The following is a 15,926-nucleotide window of genomic DNA, read 5'->3' on the forward strand; positions in this document are numbered from 1 at the left end:
GAAAAAATAACCCATCTGCCTGTATGCTGCAGCAGGAGAAAGCCGTGATCTATCCATATAGAAGCTCCAAACATCCCATCACAATCTAAAGTAACCAAGAAGCAGGAGCCAGGATGAAGAAGATATGCAGGATGCAGACGAAAAGGTTGTGTACCGGTAGGGGTACCTTTGATTCTGAATGGCTGCAGCTACCGAGACAAGGTAACATTTCCATTCCCATATTATCCCCAAATATTGCATCCGGGCACTCTTTCCTTAAGATTGGATGCCCTGCCCTCAGTGACAGGGCTCCTACAGGTTGCGTGTGTGTGTGTATTGAAATTACCAGCTCCTCCTAGAAGATGTCTCCAAAGACCTCTGGAGAATCTTGAGGCAGAAGCCTCAGCATCTGCTGTGGCTGTTACAGCAATTTAAAATGGCCCTCAAATCCTGGAGTTTTGCTTTCCCCCCCATGTATCCATGAGGGTTCGATTTTTTTGCAAACCTGGTAGATTCCTGTGGCTGAGCTCCCTGGTAGTCTGTGGCAGGGCCTCGTTGCACAAATTTTACAATGCAGGAAATTCACAAGTACCTCCCCCGCCCCCACCCCAGTGACCCCTACTCCATGCCCAGAAGATGGCCAAGATGCTCTCCCTCTCATGATCTGCCTAAGGTCACAGAATCAGCATTGCTGACAGATGGCCATCTAGCCTCTGCTTACATACCTCCAGGGAAGGAGAGCTTACCACCTCCCAAGGAAGCCTGTTCCACTGAGGAACCACTCTAACTGTTAGAAAATTCTTCCTAATGTTTACACAGAAACTCTTTTCAACCCATTGGTTCTGGTCCAACCTTCTAGAGCAAGAGAAAACAACTCCACACCATCCTCTATATGACAGCCCTTCAAGTACTTGATGCTTATTATATCCCCTCTCAGTCTTCTCCTCTTCAGGCTAAACCCAGCTCCTTCAACCTTTCCTAATAGGACTTGGTCTCCAGACCCCTCACCATCTTTATTGCCCTCCTCTGGACACGTTCCAGCTTGTCTACATCCTTCTTAAATTGTGGTCCTCATGCTATCCACCCCTTTTTCTGTGCAACTCCCCATTCCTGTTCTCCTGCCACCTACTTGAATGTGATTAGGAACTGCAGCTGGTAGAAAACTGGCTTAGGCTGCAATATGAAGAACACTTTCCTGGGAGAAAGACCCACTGAATAAAATGACTTTCTTCTGAGCAGACCTGCTTAGGGTTGCTCTTGTAGTGGAGGTTTTTTCCAAAGGAAAAGCAGCAGATGGAACCGTGCTCTACTCCCACCAGCTGTTTATCACCTCCAATTGTCTCCCCCACATAGGTACTGTATCTGTGTTTTTGCACTTTGGAAACAGATGAGAATCCTGCATTTACTGCTAAGTGAATATTTACACCACTTCTCTGGCCGCAGGCATGATCAGTTCCAATCTCACACACATTTGTGGCAGCAGCAGCTGTCCATCACTACATGGAAGGGAAGACGGAAAATCTTCAAGGTATGCAATGTTTGTCTTATTTAAAATATAGAGTCCAGTAGCACCTTAAAGACTAACAACATTTCTGGCAGGGTATGAGCTTTTCTGAGTCACAGCTCACTTCTTCAGATATCTGAAGAAGTGAGCTGTGACTCAGGAACGCTCATAACCTGCCAGAAATTTTGTTGGTCTTTAAGGTGCTACTAGACTCTTGCTCTTTTCTACTGCTACAGACAGACTAACACAGATACTTGTCGTGAGCTACTTTTTAAGACTCTTAAGTAGAGTTGCCAGCTTTGGGTTGGGAAATACCTGGAGGTTTGGGGGCGGAGCCTGAAGAGGGTGGGGTTTGGAGAGGGGAGGGACTTCAGTGCCTTAGAGTCCAATTGCCAAAGCGGCCATTTTCTCCAGGGGAACTGATCTCTGTCACCTGGAGATCAGTTGTATTAGCAGGAGATCAAAGTGGTTGAGCTAAACACTATCTTATATAGTAACAGTTGATGTTAGTACATAAAATAACATCAATTGTTATGAGTTGGCAATATTTGTAACTATCTCCGTGCTTTTTAGGAAGCCTATATATTAGGCCCTGTGTTTTTAAATACAATTGTGCACAATATAGAATAAAACTATATTTATTGGTTACTATATTAGATAGTGTTTAGCTCAGTCCCTTTGGTTTCTACTGACTTTTAGGCTGAGATTCTTTGTTCCCCTTTTTCTTCAGTTGTTTTTTAATAGCAGGAGATCTCCAGCCACCACATGGAGGTGGCTTTTAAACAATTTGAAAAATACAATATAAATGAATACATAATTTAAACAAGCAAGCAACCTCTTAGCCCGCAAGGTAAAAAAATACAAGACAAACATTAACACAGAATGATATACAATTCAAACAAGCAAAAAAACAAGCACATTGACGAGTCAGAGATCACAAACCACGTGAGGTCTCATTCAAAGCCTGAGCGAATCAAGCAGCTTCCACCCGAAGCTCAGACAGCAACGGAGGTGCCAAGCAAAATGGGAAAGGGGAGCAGATGCTGTGGAGGAGACACGGTGAGGGAGAACAGCTTGCCCCTGGTAGCCACCCACCGTGCAGGTGAAGGCAGATAGAACAGAAGCTTTGGGGAGCCTCTCAGATATCAGACAGGTTTGTATGTGGGGGAAGATCCCCTGGCCCCAGACCGCCGGAGGGCTTTCTTACCTTCTAAGGCTGAGGTGCCCGAATTTTTGTTCTCTTCGGCCAGCATGACTTCCTCTACGTAGAGATGCAGAAAGATAAAGAGTTCAGGCATCGGATCATCAAAAGTTGAGTGTAGTGCTTTATAAACTGCCTTCCCCTGCTGCCCACCAAATATGCCCCGTTTTCATTAAAAATCCCCCTAAGCCATAAGAAAAGAATAAGGGCATAAAACCAGCACTGCGGATAAGGCAGTTTTATTTGTATAGGGGGAAGAAGAAGGAGGTCTCAAACTGGTTTACAATCTCCTTCCCCTCCTCTCCCCACAACAGACACCTTGTGAGGTAGGTGGGGCTGAGAGAGTTCAGAGAGAACTGTGACTAGCCCAAGGTCACCCAGCTGGTTTCATGTGGAGGAGTGGGGAAACCAATCCGGTTCACCAGATTAGAGTCCGCCACTCATGTGGAGGAGTGGGGAATCAAACCCAGTTCTCCAGATTAGAGTCTACCGCTCTTAACCACTACACCACGCTGACTCACTACATCATGCTATGCTATGATACACAGAACTCAGGCACACATTCAATGACACCCTTGTGCCTCATGGCTACTGGCCATCTATTTGATGTTAGGTCAGATCCTTACTTGCTGTGCGCAACCTTTTAAGGGTGTGCTTGTGTGTGGGGAGAAAAACCTAGGGTCTGGGGTTTTATCCTCAGCCCAGGATAAAATTCTCCTCCGCAGGCTGTCAGAAGCAACTGCACGTGGGAAGAACAAGCTGCCTATAATCTCAAATACCCATTTATCCCCCAAGATTCGGAGACTCCCACTGTGGGGGCTGTAAGGCTACTGTAAGGAATTCCTTGTCTACATCATCAGCAAAACAAAACAAAAAACCCCATAGTAACAGATTTGTATTGTATTTTATTTAGCAAAATTGATACCCTGCCTTGCTGGCCTCATAACAACCACCAAGGTGGCTATCGGGTTAAATGGGCTCTTTGGTAATGCGAAGCAGGTAAGCACAGGCTTCGTAGTCACTTCCAGAATGACGGTTCAGTGTGCAAAATTCAAAAAAATATGCGGGGCAATTCAGCCTGGAACGCGCTGCTAATTACCATGCAAAAATGGCCATTGGGTGATCTTATCACTGAGCCTAATGTAAATCTCAGGCGTTATTATAAGGATAATACTGGGCGAGTACCACACATGCTACCCTGAACTTGGAGGAAAGTTGGGATAAAATATGTTAGCACCACTGCAGTTGGAATGGATCTGCAGGATATGACTCCATAGGTTTCCTATGCCACCCCTGGAAACGCCCTCACCCAGACCCATTTTACCTGCTTTATCTATCCAGGCGCGGTACCCGTTCAGTTCCCGCTCGATCTGCTGCTGCCTCCTCAGCTTCATGAACGCCCGACGATTTTCCACCCGCTCCCTCTCTTTGGCAAATTCCCTGTAAATGTGAAAGACCAAAACCTGGTTAGATAAGATTTCTTCGGCACTCCATTTTGCGTCGCTATGGCGTGGCCATGGTGGAGGGTGGAAAGTGCTGAATTAGTACATAGCAGGACAGTGCTGGCAGCCACGTCGGAGAGAAATGCTATGGATTCAGGAACGGAGGACAGTTGAGAGGGATCGCCAAGGCCTTTGACTGAGTTCAGAGGAGGGGAAGCGACATGCCACATCCTTGCCATCAGTCACACCTGATCTCTGCGTGTGCGTTTGTGTGTCTGTAGGAAGGAAGGTGGCATGGTGTAGCCCAATCTCGTCAAATGTCAGAAGCTAAGCAGGATTGGTACTTGGAAAGGAGACCCCCAAGGAAGGCTCTGCAGAGGAAGGCACTGGCAAACCACCTCTGGCAAACCACTTGCCTTGAAAACTCTACTGGGTTCAGTATGAGTCGGCTGTGACTTCACAGCACTTTATGTGGAGGGGCTGTGGCTCAGGGGAGAGCATCTGATTGGCATGCAAAAGATCCCAGGTTCAATCACCGGCATCTCCAGTTAAAGGAACCAGGCTGTTGGAGTGAGAGCGACTCAGCATGCCTGGACATTGGGGGGTGCTAATTTACTCTAAGTTTGTAGTTGTTGTCTCTTAAATGGGATGTTCCTCTTTAACTGAACCTGGGAACTGCCCTCTAATTCCTCCTCCTTTCTCAGTAGCCATTTTGTTTCTCTCTTCTCCACATGGTCTGCATGGAGGCAGACATTTGTACAGCTCTCTCCTGCATAAACAATACAATCATACCTGCACTCACATGTCGCTGGATTAGCTAGCCACTTGTATAGGGACATGTATTTTTTAGATGAGGCTTTCTATCTTTTATCAACTGCAACAAGAATGTTAACAGACTAAACTTGAATAAATGTAAGTTCTACTTTTTTGCAATTTACTTCTTGGGAAGATTGATTTTATTGCACTCAATATCACGCTTCCATGACTGGGCAATCTCTGCCATATTAACCATATATAAAACCCAATACAGGAAAGTAGGTGATGTGGAAGACCTCTGCCTGAGACCCTGGAGAGCCACTGCTAGTCTGAATAGACAATACTGACTTTGATGGACCAAGGGTCTGGTTCAGTATATGGCAGCTTCATGGGTTCATGTGTGTACACACACAAATGTGTGTGTAGTGGGTGTGGAGGTGCATACACTAGGCTCAGTGGATGAATTCTGCAACAGTAGCCTTGTTTGTTTGTTTATTGGCTTTTTAATCCCACTCTTGTCCCCGGCCAGAGCCGGGCTCAGGCAGCTACCAACAAGTGTCAATATAGAAATACAATAAAACACAAATTCCAATTAATAGCCATTCAACAATTCTAAAAACAATAATTGAACAATAATTAAAAATTCCACAGATGGAACTCATCAGTAGGGTGTAGCTACTGCCACATAACATAACAACCGTAGACCAAAACAAGCAAAATCAGTGTTGTTCAAACTGTTAGTATTAAATTAGCCTAGGGTTGTTATTTTTTTGTTATACTATGTACAGTATTCTCAGAGAAATTCTATCAAACATGACTCCAAAGTAAAGGAATTAAAATATTCATTCCACATTACATATGCAAAAACACAAAAACCCAGCCCCCCAGTGGAGGTAAAAGGGAACCCGAGATTACAACAGGCAAGTCAATGAGTCCATATCTTAAATAACCATGTAATGTTTCTTCCTCCTTAGGAACAGGGTGCCGAGTACGTCAGGTAAATATAATAATCCAAAAACCTTCAAAGACCCACAGCTAGATCAAGAAGATGGGCTTTCCGTATAATGACACAACAAGCTGAAGAGCTGCTAATGGGGTGGGGATCATGGGTGTGTTATCCAAAGGAAATCTGTTTGCTGCAGCCTTGTGCAGAGTCGCAAGACCTGCCGAAGGTGGGGAAGGGTGGGCTGAAGGGAAGGCAAGAGAGAGAGAGACAGAGAGAGAGAGTAGGAGCATAATCAAGGTCCTGCCAGCAATACCCCAGGCTCCCTTAGTCATTGCAATTCCCAAGAGAAAGAAGCTCCTTGGAGCCCGCACAACACCTCTGCCTTCTTCCCCACCACATCTGCAAAGTTGACACCCCAGCACAGGAACAGGAGGGGAATGAAAAATAATCTTGATACCCCAAATGAAGGAGGAGGAGAAGAATTGTTGGCTTTTATATGCCGACTTTATCACTTAAGGAAGAATCACACCAGCTTAAAATCACCTTCCCTTCCCCTCCCCACAACAGACACCCTGTGAGGTAGGTGGGGCTAAGAGAGCTCTAAGAGAGCTGTGACTAGTCCAAGGTCACCCAGCTGGCTTCATGTGGAGGAGTGGGGAAACAAATCCAGTTCACCAGATTAGCCTCTGCCGCTCATGTGGAGGAATGGGGAATCAAACCTGGTTCTCCAGATGAGAGTCCACCGCTCCAAACCACTGCTCTTAACCACTATAACATGCTGGCTCTCTATGAACATTTGCCTGCAGAGCTCTGATATCAACCACTTGTGGTTCTTTCCGACAGAAACACTGAGCTCTAGGTAGGGTTGCTGACCTCCAGGTACTAGTACAAAATCAGTATAGGTTCAAATAAACAAAATATGCAAATCAATGTGATAGTAGTAGTATCACATTTGGTGATAGTAGTTTCTTTTTGACATTACATTGTACTGTATTAGTTGCTGTTAGTGACATTACAGTGTGTTGAACCTCTTGCTCTGGCTATATTGATTTGCATATTTTGTTTTTTGAACCCATGCTGATTTTGTACTACTATATATTGGTATAGAGGTATGATTTTCTGTTTCTGACCTCCAGGTAGTAGCTGGAGATCTCCTGCTATTACAACTGATCTCCAGCTGATAGGGATCAGTTCACTTGGAGAAAATGGCCGCTTTGGCATTTGGACTCAATGGCATTGAAGTCCCTCCCCAAACCCCGCCCTCCTCAGGCTTTGCCCCCAAAACCTCCCACCAGTGGCGAAGAGGGACCTGGCAACCCTAGCTCTAGGCTTGTATCCTATCACTCCACTCAGTGCAGTTTCAAGTGCCTTCCTCTGATGGGAAGTAGCTCTTCTGTCAGAGGAAGGGCCACTTAATTTACAGGATGGCTCCTTAGGCTTCAGATTTCGTTGAGTGGAGTGGTAGGATGCAAGCCAGAGAGTTGAAAGGGGGGTTCTTACAGGCCATCCAGTAAAACCTCCTGTTCAATATAGCAAACCAAAGCTATATTACTCCTGTAAAAGGAAATCAGTTGCTCTAACTGGGATTACAGGAAGAGGATGTTGTTACCAGAGAATTCAACAGTCACACAGCAGTGGCCAAGGTATTCTGAGAAGATAGGTGAACACAGATGTCAGATGGGTGGGGAACAGCTTTGGTGGCCGGTGATAACAAGAAGAGCTCTCAGCAGTCGCAGAAGCACTCACTTCTTCAGCTGGCCCATACTTTTCGAGAAAAGGAGTATCAAGTAACTCATAACCTTCTGAAAAGTCCCACAGAGAGGAGCTCCCAATTATGTTACTTGCTGGCTCAAGGTTGACTCAGCCTTCCATCCTTCCGAGGTCGGTAAAATGAGTACCCAGCTTGCTGGGGGTAAAGTGTAGACTACTGGGGAAGGCACTGGCAAACCAACTCCTAAACATAGTCTGCCTAGTAAATGTCGGGATGTGACCCCACGGGTCAGGAATGACCCGATGCTCGCACAGGGGACTACCTTTACCTTTTACCCCAGTAAAACAGGTAAGTTCAGCTCCATTTTTTCCTATTCATTTTCAAAAGAATCTATGTATCTGTGAAAAGAAATAAACAATGAATAAACAAATATAATTGGGACTACCCTGGAAGTTTCTCCCATTTTGGTTTGGGTGTAGGAGGAGAAAATATGTCCTGAAAAAACCCTTAACTATGACATGGTTCACTTTTTTATCCTGTTCGTTGATGTTATTGCCAGTATCTGCTGCTAGAGAATCATTTGTTTTCTTTTTTAATAAGTAGTGCTTCTTGTAGCTCCTGAATGGGATATCGCATTAAGGTATGGGATGATGACACATTGCAATGTAGCCAGTCGGATTTGGCCTCAGATTTGGTGACTTGTCACTAAAGACAAGCAAAATCAGTTCAGAATGATGGCAACCCTTCTTGATTCTGGGAAGCAAATGAAGAAAAATCACCCAGAGGGAAGGCATCTGCTGAATACTTTCACAGAAGGCTTTGAGTACTTTCGGTTCATCCCTAAATATAATCCCTTAATCAAACGGGATCAAGTAAGATTCAGCAATGACATTGCCACAATGCCTCATGTTTTGACTTTATTCAGAGATTATGCTGAGGATAAACAATCATATTGTTCAGGACACCACCTACTCATCCATAGTTTGAGTCTCACGCTGGTTTCCTCTGCAGGATCATCATGTCCGGAGAAGATGATCCCAGAAAACCAGAGGTTCACTCCTGATAGGTTAGATTAAATATCAGGCAAATTAGCAGGGACAATGAGATAAGAGCAGACAAGAACACCCATTAAAATTGGCCAGAATGCACAGTACATAAGGTTAACTAATCAAAGTAATTATGGCTTTCAGGTGCTTTCATGCATTCCCACAGCCCATTTTCTACAGTAGGCAACTCATTCCTTAGATACCAGAGCTAACATTTCTGCAGTCCAGACCTGGATTTGACATAAGTGCTTAAGTCCCCCCGCCCAGGTTTTTAATACTAAATGGTTTGTTACCAGAGCAGCACACAATTTTCTGGTTTTGTGGCTTTATTCTGGCTTCTGAGGCCAGCAGCAACAGGAAACCTGATCATAATAATTTTGGTTATAATAACATGGGTGGTGCTGCTTCAACTGATACAGCAGTTGTAAGTGATGGCCAAATAAAAGTAGCCTATGTGATGAAATGTTCCCCTCTTATGGGCTAACATTAGCGCTGGAACGTTCTATTCTGTGTTTGGTAAACAAAAGTCATGGTGATATTGGAAAGAGTGGTAACCATGGGACCAGGGAGACTGATCATACTTAACAAGAGACACCAAAAGCAAATGGATTCATATCGCAGTTCACATGCTGTTCAGTAGGCTACTGTTAGGACAGAATATGGAGAAACAAAACGGCTCCCAATTGGCAAAGGTGTCAGACAACGATGTATTTTATCTCCCTATCTGTTCAATCTGTATGCAGAACATACCATAAGGAAAACTGGATTAGAGTTAGATGAACAAGGAACATTAACCATTTGAGATATATGCAGATATGCAGATGACACCACTTTAATGGCAGAAAATACTGAAGACCTGAAAGACTGCTGACGAAGGTCAAAGCAGAAAGCACCAAAGCAGGATTACAGCTGAACATCAAGAAGACACAAGTAATGACTACTGGGAAATTACACAATTTTAACGATGATGATGAAGAAATTGAAATTGTTACAGATTTCCTATTCCTTGGCTCCATCATCAACCAAAAGGGAGACTGCAGCCAAGAATTCAGAAGGAGATTGAAACTGGGAAGGGCAGCCATGAAGGAGCTAGAAAAGACTCTTAAGTATAAGGATGCGTCACTGGCCACCAAGATCAAGTTAATTCATGCCATTGGGTTCCCTATTACTATGTATGGGTGTGAAAGCTGGACATTGAAGAAAGCTGATAGGAAGAAAGTAGGTTCCTTTGAAATAGGGTGTTGGAGGAGAGTTTTATGGATACCGTGGACTGCCAAAAAGACAAATTATTGGGTTATAGATCAAATCAAGCCTCAACTGTCCCTAGAAGCTACAATGACTAAACCGAGGGTGTTGTACATTGGTCATAGAGTTCACCTTCCAAAGCAGTCATTTTCTCCAGAGGAACTGATTTTGGTCGTCTGGAGATCAACTGTAACAGCAGGAGATCTTCAGGTGCCGCCTGGAGGGAGGCAACCCTACACTGGACCCACTTATCTAGATGCCGCAGTAAGAAGAGGAAAGGGGGGTGAAACCAGCCCTCCTTTGTTCTTCCATCAGTGCAGCTGTTTATCCATGAGCCCTGTGAGCCCAGAATAATCTCAGGGTGGAGGGAGGAGTGTGAGATCTGTTCCTCTTCTCTTGGGCCATTTATGCAGGGTCGATTCTGCTCCTCGCTCAATGCTGATTTTTTAAATCCGACCTTCAAAATGACTTTTCATGGTCCCGATGCAAGAGGAGAAAGTCAAACAAATTCCACCCCCCACTCACCTGCTCCTTTGTTCCTTCATTTGCATAGCCATTAGCAATAGTCATTTCCATAGCTAAACCGAGGCTGGGATTCTGCATGCTTCCTTCAGTGAATGCTTCGATGCGGAGGCGGAGCAAATACAAAAGGTCGCGTTAAAGGGGCTCTTAAGAAATGCGAAGCAGGTATGCGCCGGCTTTGCAGTGACGTATGGAATGACGGTTCAGCGTGAAGAAATTAAAAAAATATATATGCAGGGCACTTCAGCGTGGAACGCGCTGCTAATTACCAAGCTAATTACCAAGCATACCATTACCAATGGTAAGTCATTGGATCCTAGTCAACATGTTTGAAATCTGGTAGCTAGTAACAGAGGTCAAGGAAAAGTTAGGAGCTACAACTAGGATTGCCAGCTTCCAGGTGGTGGCTGGAGATCTCTGGCTATTACAACTGAACTCCAGGCAACAGAGATCAGTTCCACTGAAGAAAAGGGCTGCTTTGGCAATTGGACTCTATGGCATTGAAGTCCCTCCACTCTCCAAACCCTGCCTTCTTCCAGCTCCACCTCTAAATGTCCAGGTATTTCCCAACCCGGAGTTGACAACCCTAGCTACAACTCAACAGTTCCACTGTTCTTTACCCCAGCAGTATGCCTTAGCAGAAGAACTGGTCTAAATGGAGCCTCATCTTCACAAGGAAGAAAGGAAAGGGGGAGGGATGAAAGGGAAGGGTAAAAAATCAGTACTGTCCTTCTGCTCAGCAGGTCTCTCTTATTTGGTGCACATATAGCTTTGTTTACAGATTCAGGGTCTCTAGTTGTCGTCATGTTAACCCACTCAGAAATGCACAGACACAAACCTCCCCATATGGGATGGCTTGTTAACATATAATATTTTAATACAGCCACACATACATAAACATTAGCACGCATGTGCCTATGATGAAATGTGAAAGTGTTCCCTCATGTATTGTACCAATATGCACGTCCTTGAAACTTTCATCCAGTAAGGTACCCTCGCATGGTCCTGTCAGTACCAGCATCTATATAAGCCTGCTCACCAGACACTAAGGAAAATCTGAGGCTCCCTTGAGGCACAGCCCTTCTGAACTACCACCTTGAACGAAACTGACCTGCTTTTCTTAACCCTTGAAAGACACGGTCAATTTCATTCTCTCTACTCTGGGTAGGCACTCTTAGTGCATTAGTTCGAACTGAAAATGAAACTGGCCAATAATTTCACAGACGGGCTTGCCAACCTCCATGTGGCACCTGGAGATCTCCTGCTAGTACAGAACAGACTTCATTTGCAGCCATAGACCATCAAATGCCCTAAAAAATTGAAATGAAATACATACGTAAATAGTTATGGACCAATAATACAAACAGTAAAAATGAAGTGGAGATTAAAAACTGGTATAAAGGGATAAAATCCTCCAAGATATGCATAAAACAATAGAGATTCTAATAACAGATTGGTTAGTCCAGAGCCTTAAGTGCATTTTGCCTTATTTTAGTTGCCAGCCAGGCAAATCTAACCATACTAACAGATAAATTTGGTGTTGAATCTGACAAAAGGAGCTCTAGATGATGTTTTCTGCTAGTACAATTGATCTCCAGACAACCAAGATCAGTTCCCCTGGAGAAAATGGCTGTTTCTATGGCACGATACCCTGCTTAGGTCCCTCCCTTCCCCAAATCCCACCCTCCCCAGGCTCCACCCCAAAATCTCCAGGTATTTCCCAACCCAGAGCTGGCAACCCTAGTTCCAGAGATGTGAACCTTTAGAATATATTTATTTATTGATAAAAAGTTCCAATCCTGTGGAGGGAAAACTTGTTATTTATTTATTACCTAAGTTGCTATTGTTTTTCTGAGGGCACAAAATGGTCTTGGGGAGGAGACAAGGCATGGCAAAGCATTGCCATTATGCCCAATCCACAGAGTTCACCCGCCTTTCTTATGAACTAGTGCCAGGCTAGGCAGCCATAAGAATCCATGTCATATCAGCAAGTCACTCACTTTAAAGGGTCAATGTTTAATTTACTTAAAGAATGTGGCAAACAACAGTCAGGGAAGGGAACTGGCAGCCGATGTGGTTAGAAGCAGCAGGAACAAAATGGGCAAGTTCGGTCATCCTTTTTGTACAATGGATAACATGGATCAATTCGGTGAATACAAATGAAGAGTTTGTCAAGAAGAAGAGGAAGAGTTGATTTTTATATGGTTTTCTCTACCTTTTTAAAAAGGAGAATCAAACCAGCTTACAACCTCCTTCTCTTCCTCTCCCCACAACAGACACCTTGTTGAGCCAGTGTGGTGTAGTGGTTAAGAGCAGTGGTCTGGAGCGGTATACTCTGATATGGAGAACTGGGTTTGATTCCCCACTACTCCACATGAGCAGCGGGCTCTAATCTGGTGAACTCGCAGGGTGTCTGTGGTGGGGGAGGGGAAGGGAAGATGTTTGTATGCCGGTTTGATTCTTCCTTAAGTGGTAGAGAAAGTCAGCATATAAAAACCAACTACTTCTTCTTCTTGTGAGGTAGGTGGGGCGGAGAGAGCTTGAAAAGAACTGTGACTAGCCCAAGTCAGTGGCAGAAGAAAAAAGAGGGAAATAAAACCCAACCTAGAAAACAGAAACTGGTCAAACAACTGGTAAGATTGACTCTAGTTGTAATACTGGTTTACATATGTCTCCCTTATACGATGTGTGCAGTTATCAACATTGCTTTATTAGGTGTTACATGAGTTTTAATTGACCACTGATGAAGGCCAAACAGGCCGAAACACATCTGGAATGTGGTTAAAGACATCAACCTCAGGAAATGCTATTTTAACGTTGTGCTATTGTGCTATTTTAACGTTTTACCTTGGGTACCCAACTAGCCCAAGTCAACCAGCTAGCTTCATGTGTAGGCGTGGGGAATAGGGCTGTCGATTCGGTTCCATCCGACATGAAAAACAGCCAAATTTCCCCTGATTCGGCGGTTTCTACTTCGGATAGAACCGAAGTAAAAAAAAGGCAGGAAAACAACGAGCTGAACTCGTACAAGTTCAGCGCCCCCGAAGTAGCATTCTCCCGTGGCCAATTAGTGGCCAAGTTGGGTCTTCTTCTGGCCAACCAGTCGTGGATGAGTGCATGAGCCTGGCCACTGCATGGCCCGGGGAGAGAAAGAGAGAGTGTCTGTTTGTGTAAGAGAGAGAGACCCGCGGGGGGGGGGGGTGTGCGTGTGCACATTCATGGCTTTCTGTGGCTCCGGGGGGGGGCATGTTTGGAGGTAGAGGTCCCAAACTTTCAGCGTCGCTTGAGGGGACCCTTCTTACAAGAACCCCCAAGTTTTGTTACGATTGAATCAGGGGATCCTGAGTTATGGGGTCTGGAAGGGGTCCCCCCATTGGAATAAAGCCATTTAAGCATTCGTGGCTTTCCGCGGCTCTGGGGGGCATTTTTTGAGGTAGAGGTCCCAAACCTTCAGTGTAGCTTGGAGGGACCCTACTTGCAAGAACCCCCATGTTTTGTTAACACTGGGTCACGGGGTCCCGAGTTATGGGGTCTGGAAGGGGTCCCCCCATTGGAATAAAGCCATTTAAGCATTCGTGGCTTTCCGCAGCTCTGGGGAGGCATTTTTTGAGGTAGAGGTCCCAAACTTTCAGAGTAGCTTGGAGGGACCCTACTTGCTAGAACCCCCAAGTTTTGTGAAAATTGGGTCAGGGGGTCCCGAGTTATGCAGTCCCCCCCATCCGCCCGTGCATAAATGGCCAGAGAGTCTGTGTGTGTGAGTCTGTATTCCTTCCATTGCTGCTGCTCTTGTGCTGCTCCTGTGCTGACTGTGAGATATCCTGAGCTGAGCTGACCTGCTGCTAGAATCGTATTGGATTACTCCTGAGTCCTGACTCCCAGTCCCTGCTCCTGATGGAAGAGAAGACATCCACAGTTTGACCCATTTTGGGGCTTTTCTCTATAACTTTTTTCCTGTGTGTGTGTATGTGGTGGGGGGGGAGATTCTGTGTGTGTGTGTGTGTGTGTGTGTGTGTGTGTGTGTGTGTGTGTGTGTGACGGGGGAAGCCAAAGGGGGATGGGTTTACCTGTTCTGCTGGGGGGTGGGCTTGATTGCCTCTGTGGAGAGTGATTGGGGGGGTTACCTGTCCTGGGGGGGCTGATTGCCTCTTTGTGAGTGTGATTGTTGCTGTGGAAGATTTGAATCCAGCATTTGTCGCTCTCTAGATGCACATTAAGGATAGCCTGCTCCCATTCATTCCAATGGGTGGATGGGGGGACCCCTTCCAGACCCCATAACTCGGGACCCCCTGACCCAATCTTAACAAAACATGGGGGTTCTTGCAAGTAGGGTCCCTCCAAGCTACGCTGAAGGTTTGGGACCTCTACCTCCAAATATGCCCCCCCCCCGGAGCTGCAGAAAGCCACAAATGTGCTTTAAATGGCTTTATTCCAATGGGGGGGACCCCTTCCAGACCCCATAACCCGGGACCCCTGACCCAATCTTAACAAACCTTGGGGGTTCTTGCAAGAAGGGTCCCCTCAAGCTACACTGAAAATTTGGGACCTCTACCTCCAAACATGTCCCCCCCGGAGCCGCAGAAAGGCGCGAATGTGTTTTTAATGGCTTTAAATGGCCAGATTTATTTGCGAACTCCGAATTTCATGCCATATTCCACGGATCCGAATCAGGGGAGTTCGGATTTTGACATTTCCTGAATAAAAACGGGCCGAATTTTGCCGGATCCGAATTTTACAGAATTTTTTTTCCAACAGTCGTAGTGGGGAAACCAACCTGGCTCACCAGATTAGAGTCCACCACTCTTAACCACTACACCACGCTGGCTTGCGCAGACTGCAATCTGCCCACTGCTCGAGAACGGAAACATCAGGTGATACAGCATCTCTGCACAGGTCTGTGTGCAGTAAGAAAAAGTCTGGAAGAACAGCAGAGGAAACAAAAGCTGCAGAGACAAAGCCTGTAACTTGGAATCAAAGACATGTCTGCATCACAGAGCTCTGCATATCCACAGGGTCACCCCCCTCAGTGGAGGCTGGGCCACCCAGAGTCAAAGGAAAGTTTTGCTCAACAGTTCTTCCCAAATGTAAGTCTTTTGGATAGGGTTTCCAGGTCTCTCTTTGCCACTGGTGGGAGGTTTTTGGGGAGGAGCCTGAGGAGGGAGGGACTTCAGTGCCATGGAGTCCAATTGCCAAAGCGGCCTTTTTCTCCAGGTGATCTCTGTCGGCTGGAGATCAGTTGTAATAGCAGGAGATCTCCAGCTAGTACCTGGAGGTTGGCAACCCTATTTTTGGATGCCATCTAACAGTTATCTTCCCAGTGCTTATCCTGCAAAGGCAGCCCACATACCACCACACACTGTGGCACACACTACAGAGAGAAGGGGGCATCTGTCTCCCCATGGCTTTGTTTGCCATCACAATTGAATGGTCTTCAGCTGCTCTTTGGCTACTTTTGCTCCACAGTCAGCCCTTTGGCGACAGAGGTATAATCTTTAGGCTTTTGGCACCCATGTTGAGGCAATGTAGGACAAAGCTATAAAAAGAAAGGATAATGTGGCAACCAAGCCAGGCCTGGAG

The 15,926-nt window shown here is 45.6% G+C and overlaps 1 protein-coding gene across 1 annotated transcript in view; it reads right to left on the minus strand.

Annotated features, from left to right (window-relative positions):
* CACNA1E (calcium voltage-gated channel subunit alpha1 E) overlaps positions 1-15,926 on the minus strand; it is a 430,764-nt gene that overhangs the window by 197,586 nt on the left and 217,252 nt on the right. The window contains exons 8-9 of the mRNA XM_056844152.1: positions 4,009-4,124; positions 2,691-2,744 (exon numbers count right to left, since the gene is read on the minus strand). Coding sequence (XP_056700130.1) covers positions 2,691-2,744; positions 4,009-4,124 — 170 coding nt within the window. The remainder of the gene's footprint in view (positions 1-2,690; positions 2,745-4,008; positions 4,125-15,926) is intronic.

Source organism: Euleptes europaea, chromosome 2 (assembly GCF_029931775.1).
Source record: "Euleptes europaea isolate rEulEur1 chromosome 2, rEulEur1.hap1, whole genome shotgun sequence".
Lineage (NCBI taxonomy): Eukaryota > Metazoa > Chordata > Lepidosauria > Squamata > Sphaerodactylidae > Euleptes > Euleptes europaea.